At 47.1% G+C, this 14,873-nt stretch overlaps 1 protein-coding gene across 5 annotated transcripts; it reads left to right on the plus strand.

Moving 5' to 3' along the window:
* The first annotated feature begins 380 nt into the window (after positions 1-380).
* On the plus strand, positions 381-14,155 carry atn1 (atrophin 1). 5 transcript variants are annotated; one of them, XM_014334492.2, is made up of 10 exons: positions 383-852; positions 2,649-2,783; positions 3,251-3,352; positions 3,736-3,855; positions 4,036-6,881; positions 7,018-7,234; positions 7,370-8,870; positions 10,454-10,621; positions 10,772-10,952; positions 13,416-14,155. In XM_014334492.2, the coding sequence occupies exons 2-10, from the start codon at positions 2,757-2,759 to the stop codon at positions 13,447-13,449; spliced, it is 5,196 nt and encodes a 1,731-aa protein (XP_014189978.1). In that variant the 5' UTR covers positions 383-852; positions 2,649-2,756; the 3' UTR covers positions 13,450-14,155. The 5 variants fall into 5 exon arrangements, 4 of the variants coding, with proteins under 4 accessions (XP_042078095.1, XP_014189978.1, XP_042078094.1 ...); XM_042222160.1 differs by having other exon boundaries at positions 7,373-8,870; XM_005925218.3 differs by having other exon boundaries at positions 385-852; positions 10,454-10,597.
* Positions 14,156-14,873: the final 718 nt, after the last annotated feature.

Here is a 14,873-nt window from a genome sequence, read left to right on the forward strand (position 1 = left end):
GACATTAAAATGCCTAGTTTCCTGTTTTCTCTTTAGTCCACCTTCAGCAGAACCTCTGAGAACAAACAGTATTTGTTCTCGTTGTTTTTCTTCTCCTCCTCTTTCTGTTTCACTGCCAGATAAAACCACAGTTATTCACTGCGAGCCTTTCCATACAGTAAAGGTGACTCTGGAGGGACTAGGCAACAGAGACATAGAGACCCTCCCTCTTGATCCCCTCCCTCTTCAGAGTTTTGGCCCTCTCTCTGCGCCTCTCTTCCTCTTTCTCCCTGCCTCACTACTCCCTCCTTCTCCCTCCTCCTTCTCCTTCGCCAGCCTCCCCCTCCCCTCTTCTCTCTCTCTCTCTCTCTCTCTCTCTCTCTCTCTCTCTCTCTCCTTATGCAAATCACGCCCTCTCCTCTCTCCCTTTCTCTCACCCAACGTGCATCCCTCTCTCTGGCTCACCCCTCCGCTGAAAAAATTTGTGACTGTAAGAACAGAAGAGAGGGGCATTAAAAAAAAAAGTGCAAGTCGTCTTAGAGGAAGAGGGGGGAGTAGGTAGGGTGGGAGAGGGGTGGGGGGCAAAAGAGAAAAGGGGGCGAAAGGGGGTGGGGAAGAGGCGAGGGTACGCATCAATTTGTACAGTCTTCAGTTGGCACCCCTGTATTTTTCCTACAACGAATAGCAAGAGATTTCCTCTGCATTATTGTTATGATCGGAGCCCGTTGCAATATGAGCCAGCACGAGTCTCTGTTGACAGACGACCGGGCTCTGAGGTGTACGTGTCAGCGTGCAACATAAAACGACAAAACAGGGAGAGAAAGGAAAAGAGAGAGTGAGAGGAGTGGGAGCACGCATCGCTGGATATTATAGGTAAGGAGAAGGAAAATGGATGCTTATACTTGTGTGTTTGGAGCTATTCCTGCTGGCCACGCTTGTGCTCTCCCTCCCATTTTTTCTCCCCTTCTTTGTGCATTAATGATCATCCTGCGTTATGGCTAAATTATGTCCCGGTGAATTAATGTGAACTGAGCGCACGACGCGCACCCACATTCCAGCGAGGAAAAGGGAGAGCCGGTGCGAAATGCCATGATTCGCCATTCCATATCATCTTTCCTTTTTTTTTTTTTTTTTTTTTTTTAAAAGGAAGATATGTGGAGCGTCTGGAAACAGCACTGCACAGGCATCCATTCTGACTGGGGAACATGTATGTGCTGCTGAACACGTCTCTTCCCCCCGTCGTGGATGGTCTGTGAAGGCAGACCATAGAGCAGCTTTGGCCGGTCTCCTCTGCATGTGTATCAATAACATTAGCAGCAAGAAAGAAGAAAGAGTCGTTGCAGTGCCCCGCTCGCTGGTGATGTAAGCAGAGCAACTGCATGCTGCTGCTTTGCATCACATGCAGTGGCCAATTTGTTGATAATATACGTGCTGTGTGCATGCATGTGTGTGCATGTGCGTTAGGAGGGGAACTTGTGGTGTAAATGCAGTTGTTTTCCGACCACAGCTGAGGACTTGCCAGTGGACCACAGACAGGCCAGTAGCTGCCACCTGTAACTGAGATGACAGTGTCTCTGTGTGTGTGGTTGTGTGTGTGTGTGTTGTGTGTGTGTGTGTGTGTGTGTGTGTGTGTGTGTGTGTGTGTGTGTGTCTGTACAGAAACCCACCAGGCAGGCTCTGAATGCTTCTACTTCAGTGTCATGAACTTCGTTGTGTGTGTGTGAATAAGGGGACTGTACATGCACACAGCACGCACTGCATTGCCTCTAAATATGTGTGGAGAGTGTGTACAGTGATGAAGATTTTACTCATAAAACTGAATCAGTCACTGCAGCATGCACTAATTAATGCATAGCCATGTGTAGTGAGGCTGCTATGGGCTTTACTTGCTTTAAATAAACACACATACAAGCGTATTTACAGACTCCACGCCACAGCTCTGCTAACTACTCTTTTTTTTTCTTTCTTTTCATCCAGCGGTGTGCACTATTTATATCCTCATTCAATATACATGAGCCATTTTTTCATCATAGTGGTACATGAATGGATGGATTAGTCGGGCCCCTGCGAAGTAGTCTGGCTATGTTGTCGATCAAATGGATAAAAGATCTTGATAGTGTGTGTTTTCCCTAATGGTTGGCTTGGCTGGATAAATAAGCATGTGATTCTGCTGGCCATAACCAGGTCATGTGGGTTAACCACAAGTGTCTGTGGGTTCGGGCTGTTGTTGTGAAGGTGGAAGGAGGGAGGAGGGGGGGTGTGGCCGCATATTCCCAAGATGTTTTGCTGGAGTTCTTCTGCAGACTGCGATCCGAAGTGAAGTCTACCAATCAGCACCTTTTCTGCTCTGCATGTATTATCAGTCAGGGTGGGTTAACCTATTGTGCTGTTAAGGTTTTGGGCTGCTGTGGTGAAAACAAGGGTGCAGAGGCTGTTTTGAGTCCAGTGGAAAGCAGTTGTGCTGATACAGTGTGAAGCATGCTGGGAATTTAAATGTGGTAACTGGGCTTTTGCAGTTGTAAACTCAGATGTTTTCAACAATGTCACAAATTCCTGAACCCTGCGCTCAATGATGATACCAAATCTTGCCATCATTTCATGAACTCATGTTACTCAAAGCCTTGTGTTCTCATTAGGTTTTCCATGTTTTTGTTTATGCTTCTTCACAGGTTTTGGTAGCTCTCATCGTGTAGTACAGCCCAGTCAGTAAGCAGCTGGAACCAGTTCAGTCCCTGCAATGGCTTGTGTTGTAAAATGGATGTTGTAAAGAAGAAATAATGAAAACAAGGACACACAAAGAATCGGTATGCATAAGGCCTATGTCTGCTTTCCATGATGATGTCAGCGATTGTGTACCTGCCTAACTCTTGATTACTGCTTCCACATTATAATTAGTTCAATATGTGATCAAATTTCAAAATGGCCAGAGTAACTGAGATATAAATTATTTATTTGGTTGCGAAAGGCCGTCTAAAAAACAGATTCCACATGTAAATTTGATTTTTTCTTTTACCTCCCTCCCTTCTTCCCTGTATCCTCCTGTTCCTCCTCTCTATTTCCTCCTCTTTTATTCACTACATCTTGTCGTCCTTGTTAAATTCCACCTTGGATTGAACGAGGTTGACTTCCCTTCAGCCTGATTTAACTCTGTGTTTGCTACAATCACTTCTTTATTTCTCCATGCATACTGCGATGTTCCTGTATAATTGTCCAGTTTTAACACTTTCCCCACATGCCACGTTTCCTTGTTTTGCTGCACTTTGCTTCGCAGATGCCCATGCGCAGTGGGCGACGGCGGGGGGCAAGTGAGGAAAGAAGGGGCAGACGCCCGCACCCCAGCCCCTCTCGCCCTGAACGCAACGACAGACAGACGGTTAGACCCCGCCTATCTTATTATCTCCTTTCTCCTGTCACTGTTTGGGCCATATATTAACGTGTACGTGTACATAATGAACAATAAAGGCCTTCCTGTGTTTCTTGAATTTCTGTGTGTGAATGTGTTGTCAGTGAATGAGTCATCCCTGTGATTGCCATAGATGTACCCCTTGCAGTGTCAGAATTGTTAGAGTCTGTGTTTTACACCGTAGCACTTTGAAATCTTTGATGTTTCATGTTTGACACTGGTGTGTGTGTGTGTATGTGTGTGTGTGAGAGAGCGTGAGTGCATGTAAGCGAAGCTTTGTTCTAAAAACAGACCTAGGCCTATTAGGGATTCAAAAGCGTCACTACAGAATTAAAAGTCTTGTGTTGTTTTAGCAAAGAGGTGCTGGTGAGGAATTGGCTGGAAATCGCTTCAGTCGCAGATCACAAGGGCATGATTCATCAGAGAGTGAGGGGGAGGAACTTGTGTCTCCTCCAAAGAGGCAGAAAGTTCAGGTTTGTGTTACATTTCATCAACTTGTTATATAAAGACCTAATACAAAGCTTTGATTTAAATGAATCACCTAAAAGGGGACGCCTCAAATAGATATATATTATTATTTTCTGCCATCATGTAGATAGCAGATATTACAGTTTAACTTTTTACCTCACCCTCAAATCATCTTTTCTTGTTAGGATTCAGCCCCTACTCCAATTCCTCCAACATCAACACACTCGACTGACAGCTCAGCTCCTTCCACTGTCCCACCTCCAACCTCAGTTGCCAGCCAATCCCGTGAGAGTGACAATGAAGATGGCCAATCTCAGGGCAGCAGGAGTTCAGTTGTAGGGAGCCTGGCCAATAGCAGTAGCAGTCTGAGCAGCGGGAGAGATATAGACCAGGACAATCGTTCCTCATCCCCAAGTCTTTCCGCTTCCCCTTTGGGGAGCCTGGACTCTGACTCTGATGGCCCCGATTCACCAAAGCAAGGAGACCGGGAGAAAGGTAAAGAGGGGGGTGCGGGGAAGGTGACAGGAGAGGATAGGAGAGTGCTGCGGGAGGGGAGGGGTGAGGAGCCCTGTGGAGATGGAGAAAAGCGAGATGTGGATGCAAGAATTGAGGACTGTCCATCTCTTAAGCCCCCCTCCACTCCCTGCTCTTCCTCTGGACTGACTCCCTCTCTCCGTGGAGCAGGAGATTCATCAAATGACAGCAATAGTGGGAGAAAGTCATATTTCTCCCTGGACTCTAAGCTGATGTGTAAAGTTGAGTACAGTGGACCGACCAGCGTTGATGCTGCGCTAAGCAGCAGAATGACTTGCAAAGCCAGCACACAGTGCGTGACCAAGACAACTATCTCCGGAGGAGATTATTCCCATAACAGCCCCAACATTCCCCATTCCCTGCCCCCTCCACTTCCTCCTCCACCTGCCCTGAAGCCTTTGGAGCTTGGGGCACAAAACATGCCTACTGAGGTTAAGGCAGAAAGAGACAAAATGGAAAAAGGAGACAAACTTCTGGACAAGTCTCAGTCCACTCCACCTTCTCTGTTGCCACAGACTGGTCCCCAGCCTCAGTCCCAGTCTCAGCCTCAGACCCAACCCTCCTCCCACCCTCACCACTACAGCTCCACCGGCTGGCAGGGTGGCACGGCAACTGGTTGCCAGGCTAGCTGGGGCTACACCCGTTACCCTGGCAACCACCACCCACACCAGCCACAGCACCAGCCCCCAGTACAGCAGCAGCAACTTCCCTCCGTTTACAACCCTCCATCCTCTCGCCACTCCTCTTCCCACCCCTCTTACCTCCCCCACCCTCACCCCCACCCTCACAGGGAGTACCTTCCCAGGTATGCTGGAGGGGGAGGAGACAGAGAGAGGGGGGGTGCAGGAGAGAGGGAGAGGGGAGTGAGGGGGGAGTGTGGGGGGAGGGAGATCAACCGGGAGTTCTCCGCTCCGATTGGCAACAGTAGTAACAATAGCAGCGGGGCAAATAGTAACAGTCCTTGTGGTGGGATGGGTGGGCCCAATAGCATCCAAGGCAGAGACTTTGGAGCGCTGTCAGTCAGTCAGAACAGGGAATTCCAAGGTTCTGGGAGAGATGGACCTAACTTGGGGCCAGAAAGAAGAGACTTTGCTCCGGCTTTCAGAGACAGGGAGCGTGAAAGGGAGCGTGAAGGAGGAAGGGAGTTTAATCTGCCAAACCAAAACCAGAGTAGAGACTTTGGCCCCAGTGGAGCCAGTGGGGGGCATCCCAGAGACAAAGATGGGAGCAGATGGGGTGAGTTTGGGGGCCAGACGAGAGACGTTGTGGGGAGCAGTAACCCTAACAACAACTCCATCCCACAGGGAAACCCCCCAAGTTCAACCAGCGGGCTACCTGTCACCCCCATGCTGAACCGTGACCCACCTGCATCTCCCCAAAACAATCCCAGTCACACTACTCATCCTTCCCTGCCGCCACACCCCCACCCACATCCCCCAAACTCATCGAACCGGGACTTACCTCCTCCCATCGACCAGGCACAAACGCCCTCCTCTGGGGCGGATCACTTTCACAGGGAGTATCCACCCACCGGAGGAAAAGACTTCCCTGCTGGTGCACCTCCTTCCACTGGTACAAATCGGGAGTACCTAAACTCCCCTGGAGTAACTCCTAACCTGGGACGAGAGTATTCAGGGCCCGGGGGAACGCAGCACCCCCACCCACCTCATCCCCACTACCAATCTGGGCCTAGAGACAGAGAGAGAGACTCAAATCTGCGAGACACTTCTCTATACCAAAACCGTGGAGGCCCAAGTCAACCCCCTGCACTCTCTCCTTCCTCCTCTTCTAGCCATCACGGACACCCTTTGAATGCTCCTTATCCCCCTCCACCCCCTCAGGCCCCTCTACCCCCACCTCAAGCCTCCCACACCCAACCACCCCCCTCAGGAATGGCACCCAATGTACGTCCTCCACACTACCAGTCTTCTGCCCAGACTCCTCCGACACCCCTTTCTCCTTTACCCAGCCCATCTACCAATCAGATGGGAGCTTTCTCATCTTTTCCCCCTGGCTCCTCCTCTGCAGCCAGCATGCCGCTTCCAGCGACAGGTGTGTCATCTAGCTGTTCGCCTGGATGCCGCCCTTCCTCTTATCATAGCACTTTGAACAACCACCCTCCTTTCAGTGGATCTTACCACTCTAACGGAAACAACAGCAGTACTATGGCCAACAGCAGCAGCAGCAGCAACAGTAGCGCACCCAACAGCAGCAATACCAATCCACAGTCACTCTCGCCTCAGAATGTCTCAAAGGGACCTCCACCCCTTAGTAACTCCGCCAGCAGCAACAACAATGGCATCTCCACACCTGCCTCCAGTTCTTCGCTCCCTGGTGGAGACGGACATTCGGATTCAGGCCCGCCTCCTACACCGGTCATTAAGGAAGAACCAATAGAAGACAGGGAAGAAAGTGAAAGCCCACAACCTGTGATGAGAAGCCCCTCGCCTGAACCAAAACCTGTAGACATTCCTATCCACGCCAGCCAGTCAGCACGGTAAAGTCAGCCTAATTGAGATTGTAAATGTGTACACTCCCTGTAATTAACAGCAGCGATAATTGTTACGATGGTGCTGCTGACTCCTGATGATTGTAATAATGATGTACTACATCGGTGTCTCTCGTGACTCTAGGTTTCACAAGGTCCTCGACCGCGGCAGTGGGAACTCCTGCGCCCGCAGCGATGTCCTCTTTGTCCCCCTGGATGGCTCCAAACTGTGGAAGAAGAGGAATGAGATGATTGAAAGGGCCCGCAGGGAGGTGGAGCAGAGAGCCCGAGACCTGCGAGAGAAAGAAAGGGAACGAGAGAGGGAGCGCGAGCGTGAGAGGGAGCTCGATCGGCATCTACAGGTGTGCACATTTCAGGGTGATAATCATGTCAGATGTAATGGATTTGATGTCGTTTAAATTGGTCAGTTTAATGGGAGGGGAGTAAAGCAGACCAAAGCACATGTGATTTACTGTCTTCTCCTATTTCCTCTTCAGCAGCAAAAGGATGCCAGCGCTGCTGGAGGAGGTCGCCAGGGCTCCTCACTCTTCTTTCCTTCCTCATCCTCGATCATCCTCGACCCTTCGTCTTCTTCCGCTTGTTCCTCGGGCAACCCCCATCCTCCTCCTCATCCACAACATCATCACTCACATCCTCATGCTCACCTTCCTCCGACACACCATCTCCACCCTACTCTCTCCCACTCTATCCCCCACTCCCTCCTCTTACCATCCATGGGTGGGTCACCAGCAGTGGTTGGCGGCCCTCAGGGGGCCCTGGGAATAGGTTTAGGAGGACCATATTTAGGCCCTGACACCCCAGCGCTGAGAACTCTGAGTGAATATGCTCGCCCCCACGCTATGTCTCCACTTGGGGTGGCAAGTCGTGCCCCGGCACACCACCCACAAGTTCATCATGGTCATCCCCACGTCCACCCCTCATTTTTTCTTCCTCAGTTTCAGAATCATGCTTTAGCTCACCCACACCACTTGCCCACTGATGCAGCTACTGCAGCAGCCATCTTGGGATTTTTGTATGGTGGCAGCCTGGAAGGTGGTCCAGGTGTTGGTGGTCACCCGGGAATGGCAGGGGGCCCAGTACCTGGAGGGATTGGGGGTGCAGGATTGGGAGGTGTCGGCTTTCCTCATGCAATGGCTGCACACCGAGATCGGATAAAGCCAGGATTTGAGTTTAAGAGTGATGAGCGTGTTTACCCACCAGGGTCTATACCTGATCCTGCAGTTCTTGCTCATTCACATTCACATGCTCACGCCAGTGCCCATGCGCATGCACACTCTCTGCTCCTTGGAGGCAGTGCAGCGGGCAGTAATGAGGTATCAATCTATGGCACTCCGCCTCCACCAGCTCCACTTGGCCCACCTCACCTCCAGAACCCAACTCTGGCCCCTGTAACTCGACCTCCCAACCCTCCTGCTCCACAGTCCCTGTCGAATCCACCCCCTTCATCTCTGCTCCCACCCACACTCCCCTCTCACCCTTCATCTGCTCCCCCAGCTCCCCCAGCTGCCTCTGCTGCTCCTCCCCCGGCTCCTCCTCAACCTGCCCCACCGACCTCCAACGCTACCTCACTTCACCACCCTGTCCCCCATTCTTCCTTTCTCGGCTCCCTGTCCTCTCATCAGCCACCAGCCCCTGCCCCGGCCGCTGCCCCTGAGACCTACCCCACTCCCACTCGCTCTCCTGCCTCTTACGAGCGAGAACGGAGTGGAGAAAGAGAGCGGGAGAGGGAGAGGGACAGAGCAGCTCTGCCGGCCTTTGGGGACAGAGAGCGAGAAAGAGAGAGGGAGAGAGAAAGGGGAGGAAGTGTTGGAGGCGGAGGAGGAGGAAGCGGAGGAGGGGGAGGGGGAAGTGGAGCCAGTACAGGTGGAGGAGGTGGAGGAGAGAATCTGGGGCGTCTTCAGATGCTAAATGTGACGCCTCATCATCACCAGCATTCACACATCCACTCACATCTTCACCTGCACCAGCAAGACACAGGTACCCACTGCTACTAACTATGCAATTGTCTATACCAACTCATCAATCTTCAGATTTCACAGATGTGTAGCTCAGAAAATTCCTGGAGTCAAAAGTTTATCTTACAGAACTTGTTACAGGAAAGGATAAAGCTGGTGATGTTCTGTAAAGCACAGACACCAATAAAGAAGAAAGCCAGAGGTTTTCCGGTGGTAGTTTTTTGGGTTTTTTTCCCTTGCAGTAAATGTGTCTAGCCCAGAACAAATGCACATTTTTAAGAAAAACTAAAAATTATATTTGTGACCTATTTTAAAAGATTTCCCTCTTTATTGTACGAGTACATCTAAAATGGGCACGGCGCTGAAAAGTGTTGACCGAACACACTGATGGTTCTGCTCATTGGAAAAACAAAAAACAGTGCCAGCCTTATCCTTTAACTCCAGTATAATTACTTTTTGTATTAGTTTAGCTCAGCGCTGAACACAGCTTTTCTGTGATTGCATAGTTTTCTCTGAAACATCTGACCATTGTTATTCAAAGACATTTGTTTTATCAAGAGAAGTAAAGAGATGATTGTGGACTCAGATCTCTGTTTGGGAACAACAAGGAGCAGCTCACCCATCTTTAAATCCAAATTGTACATATTGACATTTGGAATGCACACTGACAAGTTTATGTCTGGCTGTGATCATGAAGTTTCAGGACTTTTCTCATAAAAAGAAATCAAAATATATAACCAAGTTTGGCTATTCTCCTCTTTAAGGTCGTCTCTGTGTGAACTGCCTCTAGCACTGCTTCTATAGTTGGAAAGTTCCTAGGAAGTCTCGATTTGACCGTTTGCACTGTGTGCTCTGTGAACTCGAACCTTTGCAAGGAGCAAACATCTACTTTTGTGTCAAACCGACCCGACGTTCATGTCGAGGATCGCCCCTAGTGATTAAAAGCCGAGTTTGTGGCTAAAACGTGAAGACCTAGCAGCTGTTTTCAGTGGGAAAACCTGCTATGTCGAAGCTCAAAGGTGCGCAACCAGGAGCATGCTGATCATTTGAATTAATTACTCTGGGTGAATTCTGTTGTAACATCCTGAGGCATCTGAGGGAAAACATTTGGCTGAAACAGCCTCGATTATGCGTAACATCATATGCAGGTACACAGCTTAATGAAAACATATTGTTTTCTTGGCAACACCACCACCAGATCTAGCCAGATTTGGCTCCTTGTGAACTTGCCCAATTCTATAAAAAGAGATCCAGAGCCTATCACAGACACATGGGGTAGTGCTTTTGAATATAGATGACCTTAAAGGGGGGATTTAAATCAATATTAATGAGTCTTTATGGGCGGTGCCAGAATGTCATATGACAGATTATATTATTACTAAAGTACGAACTCTAAAGAAAATCAAACTTTATTTGTACTTGTCAATGTTTGTAAGGCTCTTAAGTTCACGTTTTTACCCCTTTATTGAATAAATGAGCCTAATGTCACAGTATCAGTAGTGACAGCTGCTCTGACTTAATCTAAAGCTTTTAAGTGTTAACAAACAGCGCTATAATGCAGCAACAATAATCTCCTGTATTTCCTATTACATCACTGGCATCCAGCGGCGGGCGGGGTTCACCCCCTGATGGACCCGTTGGCATCGGGGTCTCCATTGGCACGCCTCCCTTACCCAGGAGCCACACTAGGCACCCCTATCCTGGCACACCCCCTCACTGACAGCGAGGTGCTCCGCCAACAGCTGTTCGGTGAGGAGAAGGCTCCTCGTCCATGTACTAGTTCAGTTTTCTTCTCTAAAAACACCGTGTTGAAAGCTAAAGAAGAAACATTTTGACACCGGCGGCGATGAATGATCCCTGTTTTTCTTTCTCCCTTTCCCACTTGCTGCTGCGGCTGCTCTTTCCTCTCTGTTTTGGTGACAGGTGCTCCTTTCCGTGACTTGCCCCAGCCTTCCTCCCTCACCGGCCCTATGTCTGCAGCCCATCAGCTCCAGGCCATGCAGCAGGCCCAGAGCGCAGAGCTGCAGATCCAGAGACTGGCCCTGGAACAGCAGTGGATCCATCATCATCACCACCACTCCCTCACCCAGGATGAGTATTACAGGTACAGAGGCTGTGCATCCACTGCAGCTGCCAGTGTTCGACTCTAACTATTCAATTTTTTCAGATGATTTGTAACACAATAACCACTTAACAGTATAAACTTTAGGCTCTATCCTAATTACGACAAATATTAATACAAACCATCCTTAAATGCACTTCACAGGAAAATGTTGAGGTCACAGTGATTCAGCTGTAGAATCAGGTACGACAGCAATGCTACAGGTCTGGCTGCCCATCTCTGTTTTCATTTCCTCATGAAGGTCAGGCTGCTTGGTTTGGGGTCAGCATACACTCTATTTTACCAACATTGTGGGTTTTGAGTTCTTGGCTGCTAGCTTTTTGTAGCCTGGTCTCTTTGATAGATGCTGGTGAAGTGATGTTGTGTTAGCTGGAGTTTATAGTTGTTCCTGGCCCGGGTGCATTTTGCACTTTACCGTCATGTTCATGTTCTTTAAGTAAAATTAAAGTAGCTCATTATCTCCAGTCCTCATAGACCACATACTGTTTTCTCCTTCCACACGAACTGTGTAGCACAACTGAGCAGGAAAAGCAAATGTTGATTAACTTTTTTTTAAATCGGAAAAAATGATGCAGAAAATTGAAAAACAGATGGAACATAATTGTTCGATGAGTATCGGGTTGATTAGGGAAAGTGTGATTACTGACTTTAATACAATAATGTGCTACTTTTCTTCACTGCGGGTAAATATAATTTAATTACAGTGCTGTGTGACACCCAGCACTGCCTTGGGCGGTGGTATCCTTTTTTGGCTTGACCAACAGTCAGACCCTGAACACAGCTGGGTGGCTGTCATGTAAGACAAATGGAAACCGAGTCTTTGAACATATAGGAAGCCAAAAGCTTTTTATTCATCCAAATATGCGCTGATAAATATGTTCTGATATAATGACCACTACTGTTACTGAGGCACTGTTTTACAGACTAATCCATCTGAACACATTGCTGAGCCTTTAAGCTTTATCTTCTGTATATTTAAAATTAACAGAAAAAAATACTACAGAGTACTATCTTTTAAGAAATGATTAAAATTCCTTTATATATATATATTTTTTTGGATTTAGAAAGGACCTTTGGGTGGTAACAAAATGCTGCAAAGTCTGTGTTACCTTATTTGAATTTTACAGGTTTTCTTGGTATTTCTGATTTACTGAACACAAACCTGGTTAAAAACTGTTACAATGCTGATAATTTTCCGTGGAGCCACCGGCCCTTATTAGTCTGTTCCACTGGTAGGAATCTTTAAATCTACGACTAGGCTTTGTCAAAGTACTGTTCAAGCTTTGAAGACTCCTATGGGTGGAAAACAATTAGAATTAGCTCCATATGTCAGTTTGCAATAAAAATAAAGCTGTTTCTTTTATCCTTCATTTTTTAAGAGACTGTCTTGCATTTTATCACCTTAAACAAATAAAATCTGAATGCAGGAAGCAATCTTCCTGAATATACTAGCATTTCTCTCTTTATATTTATATTTAGTTTTTTATCTGTTGTTCCCTGGTCGCATTCATTAATACACAGTCCTGGTAAAAAGAAACTGCATCCTCAATTTAAAGGATAGATCAGGACGTAATAAAATTCACCAGAAGCTTTCTTATGGCTTCCATAGCAAAAGCGGTTAAGTAGCAGCTTGGAACTGCTAATCAAATTCACTTGATTAATTGACGATCAATGAATGTGGCTGTCAATAAAAGCAGAAGTTTTAGCAGATTGCTGGTTTGAAGCATTCAGGTTTGTGTTAACACAAAGCCAAGAAGGAAAGAATGAGCAGTGATCTTAGTCTGCTAGTCTGGGAAGGGTTATAAGGCCAATTTGAAGTGCAACAAATTCACCCGAGAGTCAGAGAAACGTAAAAAAAACCCCCAAGCGCTACATCTCAGACTCTATAGGCCAAAGTGAGCAAGTTAAATGTTAAAGTTCACGACAGCACAATTAGAAAAAGAACAAGTATGGCTTGTTTGGAAGAGTTGGCTGCAAAGCTGCACCTGGATAAACCGCAAGATTTCTGGAACAATATATGGCCTAATATGCCATGTTGTTTTCCTACTCAAATTTAGTAATGTCCTGATATGTAAAGTCTTAGAAGTTAAAGAGGGTGTACTTTATTTTGATCATCACTGTAGTTGGTTGTGTGTTGGGGCATAGGAAGACCAAACTCAGTAAAAATGTCCCTAAATCTGACGTTTGGCCTCACACGTTGTTTGGATGTGTTCAGTAGCAGAAATCTGCATGCTACATTTTGATCTGCCTCTAAACAAGACTTGATCAGGCTGACTCTACAAACATCACTGATGTTATTTTTGTAGATGAAGACCGAAGGGAAGTTTTAATCACGGGGACGAGTCTTTGAAGCGTTTTCCGACACACTTGTGCCGAGATGAAATCAAACCTCCGTCCAACACCTTAGGTTAATGCACTCATTCGATTCCTCCTCTCATTTTTTAGTCACCTGAAGAAAGAGAGCGACAAGACCCTGTGAGGGAGGGGCACCAACAAACAGCAGCATGGAGAAAAACCAAGGGAGAGTGTGCGCAAGAAGAGAACACATACAGCGAAACAAAAAAAGCACTGAAGACTCCGAACAGAGGTCGGACTCGTGGACAGGGAAATCGCAGAAGGAAACGAGAAGATTTTGAAGGATTAACAAAAGAGGGAGGAGGGCGTGAAAACCTTGCACAGAGTCCCCGCGAACGGCACCAGACTCCAGCGCTTTCCTGCATAATGTTGTTTTGTATTGTGCTCTGTACAGTATATTAGATGGGGGCAGCAATAGTGAAGTACAGTATATGTAAAATACTTGATGCCAGAAGGAATGTGTACATGAGTCCCTTTTATGTCATTGCATGTAGCTATAGGCGCTTATTCTGAACTGGTGGAACTTTTGGTTCTATTTTTAGTAATTACCCCCTCCTTTGTATCTGAGGGGCGTTCAATATGCATGAGACCAGCATTTTAGTGTTCTGTTATGTTTACGATCAATAGCATTGTTATAATGATTAATGTTGTCCGTTTGTTGATAATGATATAATTATATATACAGCACATATTATTTGTATTATTTTTTTACATTTTCATGGTATGGCAGTCAGTTTTTATTTTTTACGTTCAATTTAACTTGTGAAACAAGATGCAAAGGAAGGCAAAAAAATCTGGAAATAAATTATAATCTTTTTTTTTTGCTAGTTTCTCGAGTGCTCGTGTGTGTGTGCACTGTGCCCCCCCTCAAACCCCACCTCTGCTCCAGCTCTTACATTCAGAGTATTTCCCCTGTCTTTGTTTTATACAAGTCACTCATGCACAAAGCATATCAAATTCTTGATATGCCCCCCCCTCTCTCTTTCTTGCTCCCCTTCTTTCTCTTCATCGCTCACTCCCTCCCTCTCTTGGTGAGTGTGGCTAATAGGAGACACATGGGATGAGTGTGAGACATGGGAGTTGAGTCGCTCCAGTGAACACCAGCCACCCTGTAGAGTGAGCATTCCTTACTGCACTGTAAAAATGAAGAGTAGGGAGGAAAAAAAAGATATAAAGACAGAAATGAAAAGAAAGGAGGAGCTGTGAGAGTGTGATTTACGGACACTGCTGAAGGCTGGGGGCTGTGTGTGTTCTCACCGCGTCCTGCCAGAGGAATCTCCTTCAAAACGGATACGGATCAGTGAATACGTCCTTTTTACGTCAGGCAGACTCTCTGCTGGCTCATGGAGCTGTTCAAACAAACTTCACGTTATCGCAGCCTTTAATATTTTTACTGATGTGCTCTGTCTAACGTGGATCCTCAGAGGCCTCAAATCTGCATCCCTTTTGTGCAATAAAAGCTCCTCGTACTGTTGTGGCACTGACTGATGGCCTTATGATGAAATATATATATTGTACAGGCCATTCTGTTGAGTTGGTATGTAGGTT

Source organism: Haplochromis burtoni, unplaced genomic scaffold (genome assembly GCF_018398535.1).
Source record: "Haplochromis burtoni strain Fernald_Lab_line unplaced genomic scaffold, NCSU_Asbu1 Contig_80, whole genome shotgun sequence".
Lineage (NCBI taxonomy): Eukaryota > Metazoa > Chordata > Actinopteri > Cichliformes > Cichlidae > Haplochromis > Haplochromis burtoni.